The 17,887-nt window shown below is 43.1% G+C and overlaps 1 protein-coding gene across 1 annotated transcript; it reads right to left on the bottom strand.

The window, feature by feature from the left end:
• Positions 1-2,089: 2,089 nt before the first annotated feature.
• Positions 2,090-17,192, bottom strand: siae (sialic acid acetylesterase). Its single transcript, XM_014163145.3, has 10 exons — positions 16,857-17,192; positions 9,415-9,579; positions 8,535-8,692; positions 8,325-8,463; positions 8,002-8,182; positions 7,637-7,755; positions 7,413-7,546; positions 3,554-3,708; positions 3,146-3,332; positions 2,090-2,746 (listed from the first exon to the last, which is right to left on the bottom strand). Exons 1-10 carry the CDS (start codon positions 16,912-16,914, stop codon positions 2,501-2,503), a joined length of 1,542 nt encoding a protein of 513 aa, XP_014018620.2. The 5' UTR covers positions 16,915-17,192; the 3' UTR covers positions 2,090-2,500.
• Between the last annotated feature and the right edge of the window lie 695 nt (positions 17,193-17,887).

Raw genomic sequence — 17,887 nt, 5'->3', positions numbered from 1 at the left:
CGTGCCTTAGGCATGCTGCAAGGAGGCATGAGGACTGCAGATGTGGCCAGGGAAATAAATTGCAATGTCCGTATTGTGAGACGCCTAAGACAGCGCTACAGGCCAGACAGCTGATCGTCCTCGCAGTGGCACATGTAACAACACCTGCACAGGATCAGTACATCCGAACATCACTCCTGCGGGACAGGTACAGGATAGCAACAACAACTGCCCAAGTTACACCAGGAACGCACAATCCCTCCATCAGTGCTCAGAGACTCTCCGCAATAGGCTGAACTGAGGGCTTGTAGGCCTGTTGTAAGGCAGGTCTTCACCAGATATCACCGGCAACAACGTCGCCTATGGGCACAAACCCACTGTCGATGGACCAAACAGGACTGGCAAAAAGTGCTCTTCACTGACGAGTCGAGGGTTTGTCTCACCAGGGGTGATGCTGGGATTCGCGAAGGAATGAGCGTTACACCGAGGCCTGTACTCTGGAGCGGGATCGATTTGGAGGTGGAGGGTCTGTCATGGTCTGGGGCGGTATGTCACAGCATCATCTGACTGAGCTTGTTGTCATTGCAGGCAATCTCAATGCTGTGTGTTACAGGGAAGACATCGTCATCCCTCATGTGGTACCCTTCCTGCAGGCTCATCCTGACATGACCCTCCAGCATGACAATGCCACCAGCCATACTGCTCATTCTGTGCATGATTTCCTGCAAGATAGGAATGTCAATGTTCTGCCATAGCCAGCAAAGAGCCCAGATCTCAATCCCATTGAGCACATCTGGGACCTGTTGGAGGGTGAGGGCTAGGGGCCATTCCCCCCAGAAATGTCCGGGAAATTGCAGGTGCCTTAGTGGAAGAGTGGGGTACCATCTCACAACAGGAACTGGCAAATCTGGTGCAGTCCATGAGGAGATGCACTGCAGTACTTAATGCAGCTGGTGGCCACACCAGATACTGACTATTACTTTTGACCCCCCATTTGTTCAGGGACACAATCAATTTCTGTTAGTCACATGTCTCTGGAACTTGTTCAGTTTATGTCTCAGTTGTTGAATATTTTGTTCATACAAATATTTACACATGTTAAGTTTGCTGAAAATAAACACAGTTGACAGTGAGAAGGTGTTTCTTTTTTTGCTGAGTTTACTTGTCCTTACTAGTTTATTTGCTCAGTTGTGCACCGGGGCCTCCCACTCTTTCTATTCTGGTTAGGGCCAGTTTGTGCTGTTCTATGAAGGGAGTAGTACACAGCATTATACGAGATATTCAGTTTCTTGGCAATTTCTCACATGGAATAGCCTTCATTTCTCAGAACAAGAATAGACTTGAGTTTCAGAAGAAAGTCTTTGTTTCTGGCCCTTTTTAGCCTGTAATCAAACCTACAAATGCTGATGCTCCAGATCCTCAACTCATGTAAAGGCCAGTTTTATTGCTTCTTTGAAATCAGAACAGTTTTCCGCTGTGCTAACATAATTGCAAAAGGGTTTACCAATGATCAATTAGCCTTTTAAAATGATAAACTTGTATTAGCTAACACAACGTGCCGGTTGCTGATAATGGGCCTCTGTACACCTATGTAGATATTCCATCAAAAATCAGCCATTTCCAGCTACAACAGTAATTTACAACATATACACATTATTTCTGATCAATTTGATGTTATTTTAATGGACAAAAAGTGCTTTTCTAAGTGACCCCAAACCTTTGAACGGTAGTATATACATATGTGGCTTGAGTGACAGACTCTGCTCATGGGTAAAGGCTAGGGAAAGGCCCCTGGAATGAGACGCCTTCCTCCCCATAAGCCACAGTTCTCACCCCTAGAGACAGTCTGTAGGCCACGTTCTGCTTGTCTCAGGGATGGATACTGGAACAAAGTCAATGGTAAACCTTGTTGCACATTCTAATACCCTCGTTAGCGTACCACATTGTTGCTATCATGTGAAAGAAACAGTTCATCTGATCTCCCTCTTCAGGTCTCTTTGTGTAGAGCACCTTTAAGTTGACCCCTGTAGCACTGTGTAGATAGAACTATAGTTGATTTGGTGGAAAGTGTAGATGGACCACGCCTGGCATTTCAATAAAAACCCACTAACTTGTTTATTTATTTATTTGATGATCAATGATAGTAAAATGAAATAAGGCAATAGAGATTGGCAACCATTGCTCATATTGTATGCCATTCAAAAACACATTTCCCACTGCGTAAATAATCGTAGAATACAATATGAAAAATTATAGAATGATTCAGCTTCAGTGCAATTGTAAACAAGCCAAAGAGGTGATTAGTTATCTACAAAAACCACATAATTATGTTCAAGACAATTCAAAGATACACACTGAAAGACTGCAAGACTGCAATCAGTTTCACACTGATGACTCAAGAGAAAATGTAAGCATTTCATTTCCAGTCTTGACACAAGTGCATCTCGTTAACCACCATTACCATATTTGGGTGGAATAATCCATTCCTAGCAGGGGGGGGGGGGGGGGGGGGGTTCTCGTCTCACTGCTTGTCTGGCCAGCGGTTGAGAGTGAAGGGAGGTGCAGGTAGAACCCCATCAGCACTGTAAACAGGACATGCCTTAAAGTCACAAGCCCAGTCCCTCCATGCGTAGCGCAGGCCGGCTACATTGTCCATGGAACAGTAATTCGTGGACACTTGGACAGCGCTAACGCCCCACTGCAGTATGGGAGCTGGGACCCACAGTGACAGAGAGTCACAGGGTGCCCTCACCACTGAGCAGCAAATCTGAGGAAGAAACAGTCTGGTTAAGAAATGGTTTCCCATGGCATGACAACATGCCAAGCTGCTGACAATAACAAAGAAAGAATTCAGATCCAGCCCAACCTGATCATGGTCGGTAGAAACAATAATAATAATAATAATAATAATAATAAAGTTGTACTGTCACATACACCAGATAGGTGCAGTGAAATGTGTTGTTTTACAGGGTCATCCATAGTAGTGTGGTGCCTCTGGGGCAAATGAGGGTTTATTGCCTTGCTCAAGGGCAGATCAGATTTTTCACATTGTCCGATCAGATATTCAAACATGCAACATTTTGGTTACCAGCCAAGCACTCTAACCACTAGGCTAAATGCTACCCCATACCTTTGAACACATTACAACTACAGCCATCACACTTACCTGAAAGATGTCTTTGGATTGAGTGACAGACACTCTCTGGTCATAGGTTACGTTGATATACTGGTCATTGACCAGGACCCGGCTAGGGAAAGGCCCCTGGAATGAGACGCCCTCCTCCCCATAAGCCACAGCTCTCGCCCCTAGAGACAGTCTATAGGCCACGTCCTGCTTGTCCCGGGGATGGATACTGGAACAAAGTCACTGGTAAACATCTTGTTCCACATTCTAATATCCTCATTAGTGTACCACTTAGAATGATGCAATGCATGCATCCTAAGTGGTATGTTAGTTTCGATATTGGAACGTAGCCTTGTATTCTCACAGTATTCAAATGTGAACTGCTTAAAGCTTTTAGAAGAGTACAGGCTTATCAAATACTGTGGTATCCATTCTATGATTGTTACTTACCTGCCAAAAGGAGACATTTCATCTCCTAAGTCCATAGCAACGGCCATGAATGTGTTCTTCATACGCAGGTTGGGAGCAAAGCCATAGTCTGCAGTCTGGTGCCAGCGTATGTTTGGAAATCCCTCACTTAAGGAGGCCTTTATATATGTAGAGACCTCAGGACAAATATATAGACAGAATCAACGTAACAGCGTAAGAAGCAGTGGATAACATCCTGGAGTGATACATTGTCAAAGCAATGTAGTGATTCCTACTATTCAAGATGGTGGCAAGAAAAAGTATGCGAACCCTTTGGAAATACCTGGATTTCTGCATAAATTGGTCATAAAATTTGATCCGATCTTCATCTAGGTCACAACAATAGACAAAACAGTCTGCTTAAACAATTATACATTGTAATGTCTTTATTGAACACACCATGTAAACATTCATACAGCAGGGTGGAACAAGTGTGTGAACCCTTCGATTTAATAACTGGTTGACCCTCCTTTGGCAGCAATAACCTCAACCAAACGTTTCTGTAGTTGCGGATCACACCTGCACAACGGTCAGGAGGAATTTTGGACCATTCCTCTTTACAAAACTGTTTCAGCTCAGAAATATTCTTGGGATGTCTGGTGTGAACTGCTCTCGAGGTCATGCCAAAGCATCTCAATCGGGTTGAGGTCAGGACTCTGACTGGGCCACTCCAGAAGGTGTATTTTCTTATTTTAAAACCATTCTGATGTTGATTTATTTCTGTTTTGGGTTATTGTCCTGCTGCATCACCCAACTTCTGTTGAGCTTCAATTGGTGGACATTCTCCTGAAAAATGTCTTGATAAACTTGGGAATTCATTTTTCCGTCAATGATAGCAAGCTGTCCAGGCCCTGAGGCAGCCCCTAACCATGATGCTCCCTCCACCATACTTTACAGTTGGGATGAGGTTGATGTTGGTGTGCCTTTTTCTTCCCCCCCCACATAGTGTTGTGTGGTCCTTCCAAACAACTCAACTGTAGTTTCATCTGGCCACAGAATATTTTGCCAGTAGCGCTGTGGAACATCCAGGTGCACTTTTGCAAACTTCAGATGTGCAGCAATGTTTTTTTTGGACAGGAGTGGCTTCTTCCATAGTGTCCTCCCATGAACACCATACTTATTTGGTGTTTTACGTATTGTAGACTCGTCAGAGATGTTAGCATGTTCCAGAGATTTCTTTAAGTCTATAGCTGAAACTCTAGGATTCCTCTCAACCTCATTGAGCATTCTGCACTGTGCTCTTGCAGTCATCTTTGCAGGATGGCCACTCCTAGGGAGAATAGCAACTGTGCTGAACTTTCTCCATTCATAGACAATTTGTCTTAGTGTGGACTGATGAACATAAAGGCTTTTAAAGATACTTTTGTAACCCTTTCCAACTTTATGAAAGTCAACAATTCTTAATCTTAGGTCTTCTGAGATCTCTTTTGTTCGAGGCATGGGTGACAAACATCTAAAACACTTATCTCCCTCACTAGCTTTAAGCACCAGCTGTCAGAGCAGCTCACAGATTAATAAACCTGTACATAGCCCATCTATAATTTAGCCCTAACAACTACCTCTTCCCCTACTGTATTTATTTAGCTCCTTTGCACCCCATTATTTCTACTTTGCACTTTCTTCCACTGCAAATCTACCATTCCAGTGTTTTACTTGCTATATTGTATTTACTTCGCCACCATGGCCTTTTTTGCCTTTACCTCCCTTATCTCACCTCATTTGCTCACTTTGTATATAGACTTATTTTTCTACTATATTATTGACTGTATGTTTGTTTTACTCCACGTGTAACTGTTGTTGTATGTGTCAAACTGCTTGCTTTGTCTTGGCCAGGTCGCAATTGTAAATGAGAACTCATTCAACTTGCCTACCTGGTTAAATAAATAAAATAAAACATCAGGCAATGCTTCTTGTGAATAGCAAACTCAAATTTTGTGAGTTTTATCGGCAAGGCAGCTCTAATCAACATCTCCAATCTTGTCTCATTGATTGGACTCCAGGTCAGCGGGTTCCTGACTCCAATTAGCTTGGAGGAGTCATTAGCCTAGGGGTTAACATACTTTTTCAACCTTTCTAGACGTAGAGACAAATATATAGACAGAATCAATGTAACAGCATAAGCAGCAGTTGATAACATCCTGGTATGATACATTGACAAAACAATGTAGTGATTGCTACTATGCTAGATAAAGGGACATTTTTTTTTTTGCTGAGTTTCAGGACCCTGTCTTTAAAAGATAATTAGTAAAAATCCAAATAACTTCACAGTTCTTCATTTTAAAAGGGTTTAAACACTTTCTCATGCTTGCTCAATGATCCATAAACAATTAATGAACATGCACCTGTGGAAAGGTCGTTAAATCACTAAGCTTACAGACGGTAGGCAATTAAGGTCACAGTTAAGCAATTAAGGACACTAAAGAGGACACTAAAGAGGCCTTTCTACAGACTGGGCATCTTTCTTTTGGTGTTTTTCAGGGTCCCTGCTCTGCGTGAACGTGCCTTAGGCATGCTGCAAGGAGGCATGAGGACTGCAGATGTGGCCAGGGCAATAAATTGCAATGTCCGTACTGTGAGACGCCTAAGACAGCGCTACAGGGAGACAGGCCGGACAGCTGATTGTCCTCACAGTGGCAGACCACGTGTAACAACACCTGCACAAGATCGGTACATCCGAACATCACACCTGCGGGACAGGTACAGGATGGCAACAACAACTGCCCGAGTTACACCAGGAACGCACAATCACTCCATCAGTGCTCAGAAACGATCCGCAATAGGCTGAGAGTGGCTGGACTGAGGGCTTGTAGGCCTGTTGTAAGCAGGTCCTCACCAGACATCACCGGCAACAACGTCGCCCATGGGTACAAACCCACAGTAAATGGACCAGACAGGACTGGCAAGAAGTGCTCTTCACTGACGAGTCGTGGTTTTGTCTCACCAGGGGTGATGGTCGGATTTGTGTTTATCATCGAAGGAATGAGCGTTACACCGATGCCTGTACTCTGGAACGGGATCGATTTGGAGATGGAGGGTCCGTCATGGTCTGGGGCCCGAGTCTCACAGCATTATCGGACTGAGCTTGTTGTCATTGCAGGCAATCTCAATGCTGTGCGTTACAGGGAAGACATCCTCCTCCCTCATGTGGTACCCTTCCTGCAGGCTCATCCTGACATGACAATGCCACCAGCCATACTGCTCGTTCTGTGCGTGATTTCCTGCAAGACAGGAATGCCAGTGTTCTGCCATGGCCAGCGAAGAGCCCGGATCTCAATCCCATTGAGCACGTCTGGGACCTGTTTGATCGGAGGGTGAGGGCCATTGCCATTCCCGACAGAAATGTCTGGTAACTTGCAGGTGCCTTGGTGGAAGAGTTGGGTAACATCTCACAGCAAGAACTGGCAAATCTGGTGCAGTAATGAGGAGGAGATGCACTGCAGTACTTAATGCAGCAGGTGGCCACACCAGATACTGACTATTACTTTTGACTCCCCCTTTGTTCAGGGACACAATCCATTTCTGTTAGTCACATGTCTGTGGAACTTGTTCAGTTTGTCTCAGTTGTTGAATATTTTGTTCATACAAATATTTACACATGTTAAGTTTGCTGAAAATAAACACAGTTGTCAGTGAGAGGACGTTTCTTTTTTTGCTGAGTTTGCATTCACAGGGGATTAGGTGTTGTCACGATAAGAAGGGCCTTAACACACGGCACTGAATGTTCTGTAAACACCAGCCGAGAGGCTTGTAGGACGTCTCAACACCAACTGCTGCAGAATCACAGTGTCACAGATATGTTATCAGCTCAGTCTGGTGTCAAACTTTAACATTTAGTCAGTACCTGTACAAATCCAAAGGGGAAATCTGGTGCCGTCTGTCCCCCTGAGCTCTGGTGGAAAGCCATCCTCCAGTCATCAATCATGGAGGGAAAGGAACAGGAGTATTTCTTCTGATTGTAGTCTGTGTTGGCCTCACCTATCACAGGGGTCAGGTCAGAGGTCAGACATGTCTTCAGTTTCTATGCTGTTACTGTATGCTAACAGATGTGACGCCAAGCTGTTTTACCTTGGTACCAGATAGCTCCTTTGATGGTCATGTTCAGAAGTGGATGGATCATGGCATTCCACAACACAGAGTGAGTCCACACAGACAAATACATTGAAGGTGTATATGGTATGGGGAACCTGGATGAAAAGAACAGGACATAGGCCAACTGATATCAAGTACCATAGGTGAGAGGATATTTTAAGGTGCATGCTACCTGTATATTTCTGTAACAACGCTCACATTAACTTAGTCCAAAAGAAACAAGACAAAAATATTCACTAGTCTACAATCCTTAAGAAAATGTCTAATTTCAGATGTAAAGTAGCATACCTACCGAACATCTCTATTGCAAGAGTAAAGCTCCAGGGTCCCTTTACACTTACCCGTTAATCCTGTCCAAGTCACAGTGTTTGAGTGCTCGGGGGGAGGACCATGCCTCTACAGGTGTGCCTCCCCAGCAGGACGTCACTAGGCCGATGGGGTACTTCAGCGCCTTGTACAAGTGGCGCCCAAACATCCAGCACACTGCAGAGTAGTGCTTGAAATCCCCACCACCCAGCAACTCTGTTCAGGAGGGTTAAGATTAATTTCCATTATCAGCTGAATGTATTAGTACCATTTCAATTAGTCCGTTGGCTGACAGCTATCAAATACATTCAATTTCACATCTTATTGAGCTAATAGACTGTATGGAGCCTGTCCATACTTGCTGTGGGGACAGACCAGGGCACCTCCACTCCAGCCAGGTCAGTCAGCTCAGTGTAGCTCTGCTCCAAGGCAGCCATAAAGATCCGCACCTGAGGGAACTTGGAGGCCAGAGCTAGCTCCTCTGATGCATTGAACACCTTGAGGACAAGACATAAATGGTTATTACAACTATGCAAACTCAGACTTATTTTAACATTGCAGAGTATACCTGAGAAGTTGTGAAAGCCATGTTGCTCTGTCCCCCACACAGCCAGACATCCCCAAACAGCACATCTGTGAGAGTGATACTGTGGTTGTTCTGGAGGACTGCAGTCACGTTGTAGGGACCGCCAGCTTCCATTGGGTCAAGGGTCACCCTCCATATCCCTGGGAAGAGATTCAAAACCATGGATCAGTGAAGGTTACGCTAATCTCTTCATATATAGTGTATTCAGAACCCTTCCCCTGTTCCACATTGTTAGAGCCTTATTCTAAAATGGATTAAATAAAACCAATTCCTCAGCAATCTACACACAATACCCCATAATGAAAAAAAAAAAAAAAAAAAAAAAAAATAGTTTTTAGAACATTTTGCACAAAACAAAAAACAGCAATACCTTAGAGTATTTGGAATCCCTTCAATTTCAGCATTTTGTTACGTTACAGCCTTTATTCTAAAATTGATTAAATAAAAAATGTCCTCAATCTACACACAATACCCCATAATGACAAAGCAAATTACATTAGGAAACAGAATAAAGGCTATAACTTAACAAAATGTGGAAAAAGTCAAGGTGTCTGAATACTTTCCAAATACACTGTACAGTACATTGCAAGGCAGAAAAGTGGCACACTGATCACAATTAACTTTAAACAATGTGCTTTTTTTGGTACCTCACACTTCCTCAGCTTTTTCCTCATTCTGACGGACATGTCACAGTCACCTTTACAGTACGATGTTAACATTTGTTAGAAAAATAACTTGACAAGAGCTTAGGGTTTTATCAACTCTCATTGAATTTACAGTTCAGCTTACTTCATCCTCAACTTCATGACATGACTGGATAGGCACGCTAAACTAAAGGCATTGTTGCGATCAGATAACTCACCGGCAGCCACACTGACAGCAGGTGCATTGTTAGTGAATGGTCCTCCTGATAGAAAGACCGTGACCTCAGTATCATCGGGTCCATAGCCCCACAACACAGCCCTCTCTGGGGCCTTCTGCAGAACCATGTGATCGCCATAATAGGAGGCAAAGCGGAACCTACCACCTGGAAACAAAAACAATATTATTAAATCTACTGTATTAGAAAATATTTATCCAAGTCAATATTCAAGGCAATTAAACAATCATATTACGCATATTTAAAGTTACTCTTTCAATGTTATTTGACAGTATGCATAAAGGCCAATAAAATATAATCGACATATTTACCTGTTCAGTTGCCTTGACAGTAAAATGCATCATTCAATGTACAGTGCATTCAAAAAGTATTCAGACCCCTTGACTTTTTCCACATTTTCCTACATTACAGCCTTATTCTAAAATGTATTAAATAAAAACAAAATTCCTCAATACCCCATAATGACAAAGCGAAAACAGGTTTAGAAAAACACCTGATTTACATAAGTATTCAGACCCTTTGCTATGAGACTCGAAATTGAGCTCAGGTGCATACTTTCCATTGATCATCCATCCGTAAGATGTTACCACAACTTGATTGGAGTCCACCTGTGGTAAATTCAACTGACTGGACATGATTTGGAAAGGCACACACACGATGTAAGGTCCTACAGTTGACAGTGGATGTCAGAGGAAAAAAATAAACAAGCCATGAGGTCAAAGGAATTGTCTGTAGAGCTCCGAGACCGGATCATGTCAAAGCACAGATCTGGGGAAGGGTATCAAAACATTTCTGCAGCATTGAAAGTCCCCAAGAACACAGTTCATCATTCTTAAATGGAAGAAGTTTGGAACCACCAAGACTCTTCCTAGAGCTGGCTGCCCGGCTAACCTCAGCAATCGGGGGAGAAGGGCCTTGGTCAGGGAGGTGACCAAGAACCAGATGGTCACTCTGACAGAGCTCCAGAGTTTCTCTGTGGAGATGGGAGAACCTTCCAGAAGGCCAACCATCTGTGCAACACTCCACCAATCAGGCCTTTATAGTAGAGTGGCCAGACAGAACCATTCCTCAGTAAAAAAGGCACATGACAGCCTGCTTGGAGTTTGCCCAAAGGCACCTAAAGACTCAGACCATGAGAAACAAGATTCTCTGGTCTGATGAAACCAAGACTGAAGTTTTTGGCCTGAATGCCAAGTGTCACATCTGGAGGAAGCCTGGCACCATCCTTACGGTGAAACATGGTGGTGGCAGCATCATGCTGTGGGGATGTTTTTTCAGCGGCATGGACTGGGAGACTAGTCAGTAGAGGGAAAGATCAGAGAAAAGTACAGAGAGATCCTTGATGAGAACTGGGGTGAAGGTTCACCTTCCAACAGGACAATGTCTTGGCTGTGTGCTTAGGGTCAACGCAGGAGTGGCTTCAGGACAAGTCTCTGAATGTCCTTGAGTTGCCCAGCCAGAGCCTGGACTTGAACATCGAGACCTGAAAATAGCTGTGCAGCGACGCTCCCCATCCAACCTGACAGAGCTTGAGGGGGATCTGCAGAGAAGAATGGGAGAAACTTCCCAAAATACAGGTGCACCAAGCTTGCAGCATCATACCCAACAAGTGTAATCACTGCCAAAGTCCTGAGTAAAGGGTCTGAATACTTACAGTACCAGTCAAAGGTTTGTCCAGACCTAATCATTCCAGGGTTTCTTTATTTTTACCATTTTCTACATTGTAGATCAATAGTGAAGACAAACTATGAAATAACACATATGGAATCATGTAGTAATCAACAACAACAACAAAAAGTGTTCAACAAATCAAAATATATTTTATATATTTGAGATTCTTCAAAGTAGCCACCTTTGCATACTCTTGGTATTCTCTCAACCAGCTTCATGGAGGTAGTCACCTGGAATGCCTTTCAATTTACAGGTGTGCCTTGTTAAAAGTTAATTTGTGGAATTCTTTCCTTCTTAATGCATTTGAGCCAATCCGTTGTGTTGTGACAAGGTAGGGGTGGTATACAGAAGATGGCCCTATTTGGTAAAAGACCAAGTCCATATTATGGCAAGAACAGCTCAAATAAGCAAAGGGAAATGACAGTCCATCATTACTGGCTCTAATAAGGACCGCCACAGGAAAGGAAGACCCAGAGTTAACTCAGCTGCAGAGGATAAGTTTATTAGAGTTACCAGCCTCAGAAATTGCAGCCCAAATAAATGCTTCACAGAGTTCAAGTAACAGACATGTCAACATCACCTGTTCAGAGGAGACTGAATCAGGCCGTCATGGTCGAATTGCTGCAAAGAAACCACTACTAAAAGGACACCAATAAGAAGAGACTTTCTTGGGCCAAGAAACAGGAGCAATGGACATTAGACCGGTGGAAATATGTCCTTTGGTCTGATGAGTCAATTTTAGATTTTTGCCGTATCCATGTGAGACGCAGGGTAGGTGAACAGATGATCTCTGCATGTTTGATTCAAGGCACACTTAACCAGCATGGCTACCACAGCATTACGCCATCCCATCTGGTTTGCACTTAGTCCCAACTATCATTTGTTTTTCAACAGGACAATGACCCAAAAACACACCCCCGGGCTGTGTAAGGGCTATTTTACCAAGGAGAGAATGGAGTGCTGCATCAGATGACCTGGCCTCCACAATCACTTGACCTCAACCCAATTGAGATGGTTTGGAATGAGTTGGACCGCAGAGCGAAGGAAATGCAGCCAACAAGTGCTCAACATATGTGGGAACTCCTTTAAGGCTGTTGGAAAAGCATTCTTGAAGCTGGTTGAGAGAATGCCAAGAGTGTACAAAGCTGTTAAAGGCAAATGTCGATTTGTTTCACACTTTTTTGGTTACTACATTATTTCATAGTTTTGATGTCTTTCTTCACTATTGATCTACAATGTAGAAAATAGTAAAAAAATACAGAAACCCTTGAATAAGGTGTGTCCAAACTTTTGACTGGTACTGTATGTAAATGTGATTTCAGTTTATTTTTAATACATTTGCAAAAATGTCTAAACCTGTTTTTGCTTTGTCATTATTAGGTATTTTGTGTAGATTGATGAGGGGGGAAAAAAACCATTTAATACATTTTAGAATAAGGCTGTAACGTAACAAAACGTGGAAAAAGTAAAGAGGTCTGAATACTTCCCGAATGCAGTGTAGCTACAAACAATGATACAATCTGTTACTGTAATGGAATTAGTCAACCTGAAATAGTTTATACAGGTTTTTAGCAATTATTTGTAGAATTTGCTCCGATTTTGTTTTCTTGGAAAGCTCAGTGCTATTATATTCTATCGTATAAGTACTGGTGCATTTACATGACAATTAAACATACATAAACTCAGTAAAAAAAAAAAAGAAATGTCCCTTTTTCAGGACCTCATCTTTCAAAGATAATTCGTAAAAATCCAAATAAACTTCACAGATCTTCATTGTAAAGGGTTTACACACCGTTTCCCCATGCTTTTTCAATAAACCACAAACAATTAATGAACATGCACCTGTGGAACGGTCGTTAAGACACTAATAGCTTAGACGGTAGGCAATTAAGGTCACAGTTATGAAAACTTAGGACACTAAAGAGGCCTTTCTACGGACTCTGAAAAACCTCGCAGTGGCAGACCACGTGTAACAACACCTGCACAGGATCGATACATCCGAACATCACACCTGCGGGACAGGTACAGGATGGCAACAACAACTGCCCGAGTTACACCAGGAACGCACAATCCCTCCATCAGTGCTCAGAAACTATCCGCAATTGGCTAAGAGGCTGGACTGAGGGCTTGTAGGCCTGTTGTAAGGCAGGTCCCCACCAGACGTCACCGGCAACAACGTCGCCTATGGGCACAAACCCACCGTTGATGGACCAGACAGGACTGGCAAAAAGTGCTCTTCACTGACGAGTCTCGGTTTTGTCTCACCAGGGGTGATGGTCGGAATCGCGTTTATCATCGAAGGAATGAGCGTTACACTGAGCCCTGTACTCTGGCGCGGGATCGATTTGAAGGTGGAGGGTCCGTCATGGTCTGGGGCGGAGTCTCACAGCATCATCGGACTGAGCTTGTCGTCATTGCAGGCAATCTCAACACTGTGCGTTACAGGGAAGACATTGTCCTCCCTCATATGGTACCCTTCCTGCAGGCTCATCCTGACATGACCCTCCAGCATGACAGTACCACCAGCCATACTGCTCGTTCTGTGCATGATTTCCTGCAAGACAGGAATGTCAGTGTTCTGCCATAGACAGCGAAGAGCCCGGATCTCAATCCCATTGAGCACGTCTGAGACCTGTTGGATCGGAGGGTGAGGGCCAGTGCCATTCCCGGACAGAAATGTCCAGGAACTTGCAGGTGCCATGGTGGAAGAGTGGAGTAACAGCTCACAGCAAGAACTGGCAAATCTGGTGCAGTAAAGAGGAGGAGATGCACTGGAGTACTTAATGCAGCTGGTGGCCACACCAGATACTGACTGTTACTTTTGACCACCCTTTGTTCAGGGATAAATTAATCCATTTCTGTGGAACTTGTTCAGTTTATGTCTCAGTTGTTGAATCTTGTTATGTTCATACAAATATTTACACGTTAAGTTAGCTGAAAATAAACACAGTTGACAGTGAGAGGACGTTTCTTTTTTTGCTGAGTTTACGTATATACACAGTGCTGTGAAAAAGTATGAGCCCTTTCTGATTTTCTGTCTTTGTGCATATCTTTGGATACTGAATGTTATAAGATCTTTATCTAATATTAGGTTTTAGTTGAAGGGAACCAGAGTTTACAAATAATAATTAAATACTTAACAAACTCATGCAACACCCAATTCCCTTATGAAAAAGTAATTGCCCCCTTACACACAATAACTGGTTGTGCCACCTTCAGCTGCAATGACTGCAACCAAATGCTTCCTCCTTGCTGTGGAGGAATTGTGGCCCACTCTTGCATTCATAACTGCTTTAGCTCAGTGACTTGTGGGTTTTCAAGCATGAACTGTTCCTTTCAAGTCCTGCCACAACATCAAATTGGGATTAGGTCTGGACTTTGACTAGGCCATTCCAAAACTGTTTGTTTTGGATCATTGTCTTGCTGCATGACCCTGCTGCGCTTCAGTTTCAGCTCACATATGGATGTCCTGACATCCTCCTGTAGAATTCTCTTATACAGAGCAGAATTCATGGTTCCTTCTATTAAAGGCAAGTCGTCCAGATCCCAAGGAAGCAAAGCATCCCCAAACCATCACACTACCACCACCATGCTTGACAGTTGGTATAAGGTTCTTACTGTGGAATGCAGAGTTTGGTTTTCGCCAGACATAATGGAACCCACGTCATCCAAAACGTTGACTCAGGTTTGCCAAAAAGCACCTGGATGATCATCAAAACTCTTGAAAGAATGTTCTATGGACAGATGGACACAATGGACACTTCATTAAGTCAGGACTCGTATTTGACTTAGCCATGCCTCCTTGCCTGTCCAACATTTCCTCATCTCCCACCCCTTCTAATGCGACTAGCCAACACTCCTCCCTCTTTTTCCCCTGCCCTGCTACAAAGCTCTCCCTGCAGGCGGTCACTGAGTCCGAGGTGCTAAAGGAGCTCTTTAAAAACTTGACCACCCAAAAAACATCTGGGTCAGATGGTTTAGACCCTTTCTTCTTTAAGGTTGCTGACCCTATCATCTCCAAGCCTATCTCTGACCCTTTTAACCGGCCTCTCCTCTCTGGGAAGGTTCCCATTGCTTGGAAGGCAGCCACAGTTCATCCTTAAATAAAGGGGAAGATCAAAGAGTACAGTATATAAAATCAGAACATCTGCTGTCTCAGCCATTACCTGTCAGCAAGGAAGAACCCCAAGGCTCGATCCTAGGCCCCACACTCATCTCAATTTACATCAACACATCTCAAGCAGTAGGAAGATCTCTCATCCATTTATATGCAGATGATACAGTCTTATACTCAGCTGGCCCCGCCCCGAATTTTGTGTTAAACGCTCTACAACAAAGCTTTGTTAGCGTCCAACAAGCTTTCTCTGCCCTTAACCTTGTTCTGAACACTCCAAAACAAAAGGTCATTTGGTTTGATAAGAAGAATGTCCCTCTCCCCACAGGTGTGATTACTACCTTGGAGGGTTTAGAGCTTGAGGTAGTCACCTCATACAAGTACTTGGGAGTATGGCTAGACAGTACACCATCCTTCTCTCAGCACATATCAAAGCTGCAGGCTAAAGTTTAATCTAGACTTGGTTTCCTCTATTGTAAATCGCTCCACTTTCACCCCAGCTGCCACACTAACAATGATTCAGTTGGCCATCCTAGATTACGGAGACAATTAATAGATCGGCAGGTAAGGGTGCTCTCGAGCAGCTAGATGTTCTTTACCATTCGGCCATCAGATTTGCCACCAATGCTCCTTACAGGACACATCACTGCACTCTATACTCCTCTGTAAACTGGGCATCTCTGTATACCTGTCGCAAGACCCACTGGTTGATGCTTATTTATATAACTCTCAGGCCTCACTGCAGCCTTCATCCTCCACATACAACACCCGTTCTGCCAGTCACATTCTGTTAAAGGTCCCCAAAGCACACGCATCCCTGGGTCTCTCGTCTTTTCAGTTCGCTGCAGCTAGCGACTGGAACGAGCTGCAACAAACACTCAAACTGGACAGTTTTATCTCGATCTCTTCAGTCAAAGACTCAATCATGAACACTCTTACTGACAGTTGTGTCTGCGTCGTGTGATGTATTGTTGCCTCTACCTTCTTGCCATTTGTGCTGTTGTCTGTGCCCAATAATATCTGTACCATGTTTTGCGCTGCTACCATGTTATGCTGCTACCATGTTGTTGTCATGTTGTGTTGCTACCACGCTGTATTGTCATGCGTTTCTGCCTTGCTATGTTGTCTTAAATCTCTCCATGTAGTGTTGTCTCTGTAATATGTGTAATCCCAGCCCCTGTCCCCCCAGAAGGCATTTTGCATTTCGGTAGGCCGTCATTGTAAATAAGAATGTGCTTTTAACTGACTTAAAAAGGTAAAACAAATAATAAATGACTCAAAATTATAACTTTTTGTATGACATGGGTCCCTATCATCAACTGATTTGAGCCAGTGTATGGCTGTGGATTAACTGCATTGTTTGAATGCAATGTTGGCATATTGGCAGTTAATTTGAAAAAGTGTATGGAATTATTCCTCTAAAATTGTCTGGCTAGGTAGCTAACACACACATACAGTGCACATGAATTCTTCACATTCATTGTTTTACACATTATCTTAACACAGCACTGGCAAATCAAGGTTGACCAACTCCCCGACCAACATGGCTGACCTTTGGACCATCATAAGAAGGTTCTAGTATTCTAATTCCATGGGTAGCAATTCAAATATGTATTAAACAAGAAATTAACAGACTCACCAGAGGCATACAAGGATCCTAAAATAGTGAGAAAACACAAACATATCCTCAGACACATTGTTAAACTTGACTTGCTACTGTAGCTAACGTTAGCTAGGATACACTACAATCCAAACAAGGAAGTAATTGCCTTTTAAACGCTAAATGTCACGTGATTCTTCTTCATATTCCATCTGGAACATTATAACGCTGTTTCTAACAATCTACTGAAGGCCAATGTGATACGTATCAGTCTGTCGCTCACACATGTTCACATTGATAATAATCATGCTCGCTACAGTACTATGTATCATAGTTCGTCAACTTTTGTTTTGATTTGTGAACGGAAAAAAATGCACAGACTACTGCTGCCGCGAAGGACAAACAGTGCGACAGTGAAAACGTTATGTTAGTAGCCTACAGCTTCATTGTCCACATCCATCTCTGGCTGACCGAGGCAGTTGTTCAACCTTCCGGTAAGCGCCTCCGTAGCGTGTGAGTGCATCAGACAAATGTTGCATGAAAATAAAAATAAAATTGTATGAGCATCATGGCATATTTTTAAGCATATTATTATGTTGGCTATCTTAAAATTAGGAGGATCTTGAATGAAGAGGGGGAGTAGGGTAACTTAGCTATAGCAGGTTATTACTGTTGCATCAATATTGGTTGACGCCACATGTTTCTTCCAGTTAATATTTAAATAGTGCGACTGTGATTATTGCACAGTAAAACAGACAGAATAAGTCAAAAGTGACAAATGAGAAACACAATATTAATGTGTTTATGTAAGACATTTTTTTTTTTTTACATGTTGGCCTTTTGTGAAGACATGAACAGGCCATGATTTACTGGCATGCATATAATTAAAATAAACTTCCCATTCAGCAGAAATTAGTGATAGATGATGGGAAAATAATTGAAAAGATTGCCTTGGATGGCGCGATAACTAACGAGAGAATTACACTTCATATGTTCAGCTCCGTGAAAAGGCTACACACAGGAGTGATTCGTTTATGTTTGTGGTCATTTCACAAACTGATAAATATTAA

This window comes from Salmo salar, chromosome 20, assembly GCF_965601325.2.
Source record: "Salmo salar chromosome 20, fSalSal1, whole genome shotgun sequence".
NCBI classification, from domain to species: Eukaryota; Metazoa; Chordata; class Actinopteri; order Salmoniformes; family Salmonidae; genus Salmo; species Salmo salar.
This window is presented reverse-complemented; position numbering and strand designations above follow the sequence as displayed.

Bases quoted from the DNA above. Each gene is read 5' to 3' on its own strand.
- siae (XM_014163145.3), bottom strand. From the start codon at position 16,914: ATGTGTCTGAGGATATGTTTGTGTTTTCTCACTATTTTAGGATCCTTG. The intron at 7,756-8,001 runs GTAAGTGTAAAG...CTTTTCATCCAG, and splicing joins GACTTGGACAGGATTAACGG to GTTCCCCATACCATATACAC. The intron at 3,333-3,553 runs GTAAGTAACAAT...ACTTTGTTCCAG, and splicing joins GAAATGTCTCCTTTTGGCAG to TATCCATCCCCGGGACAAGC.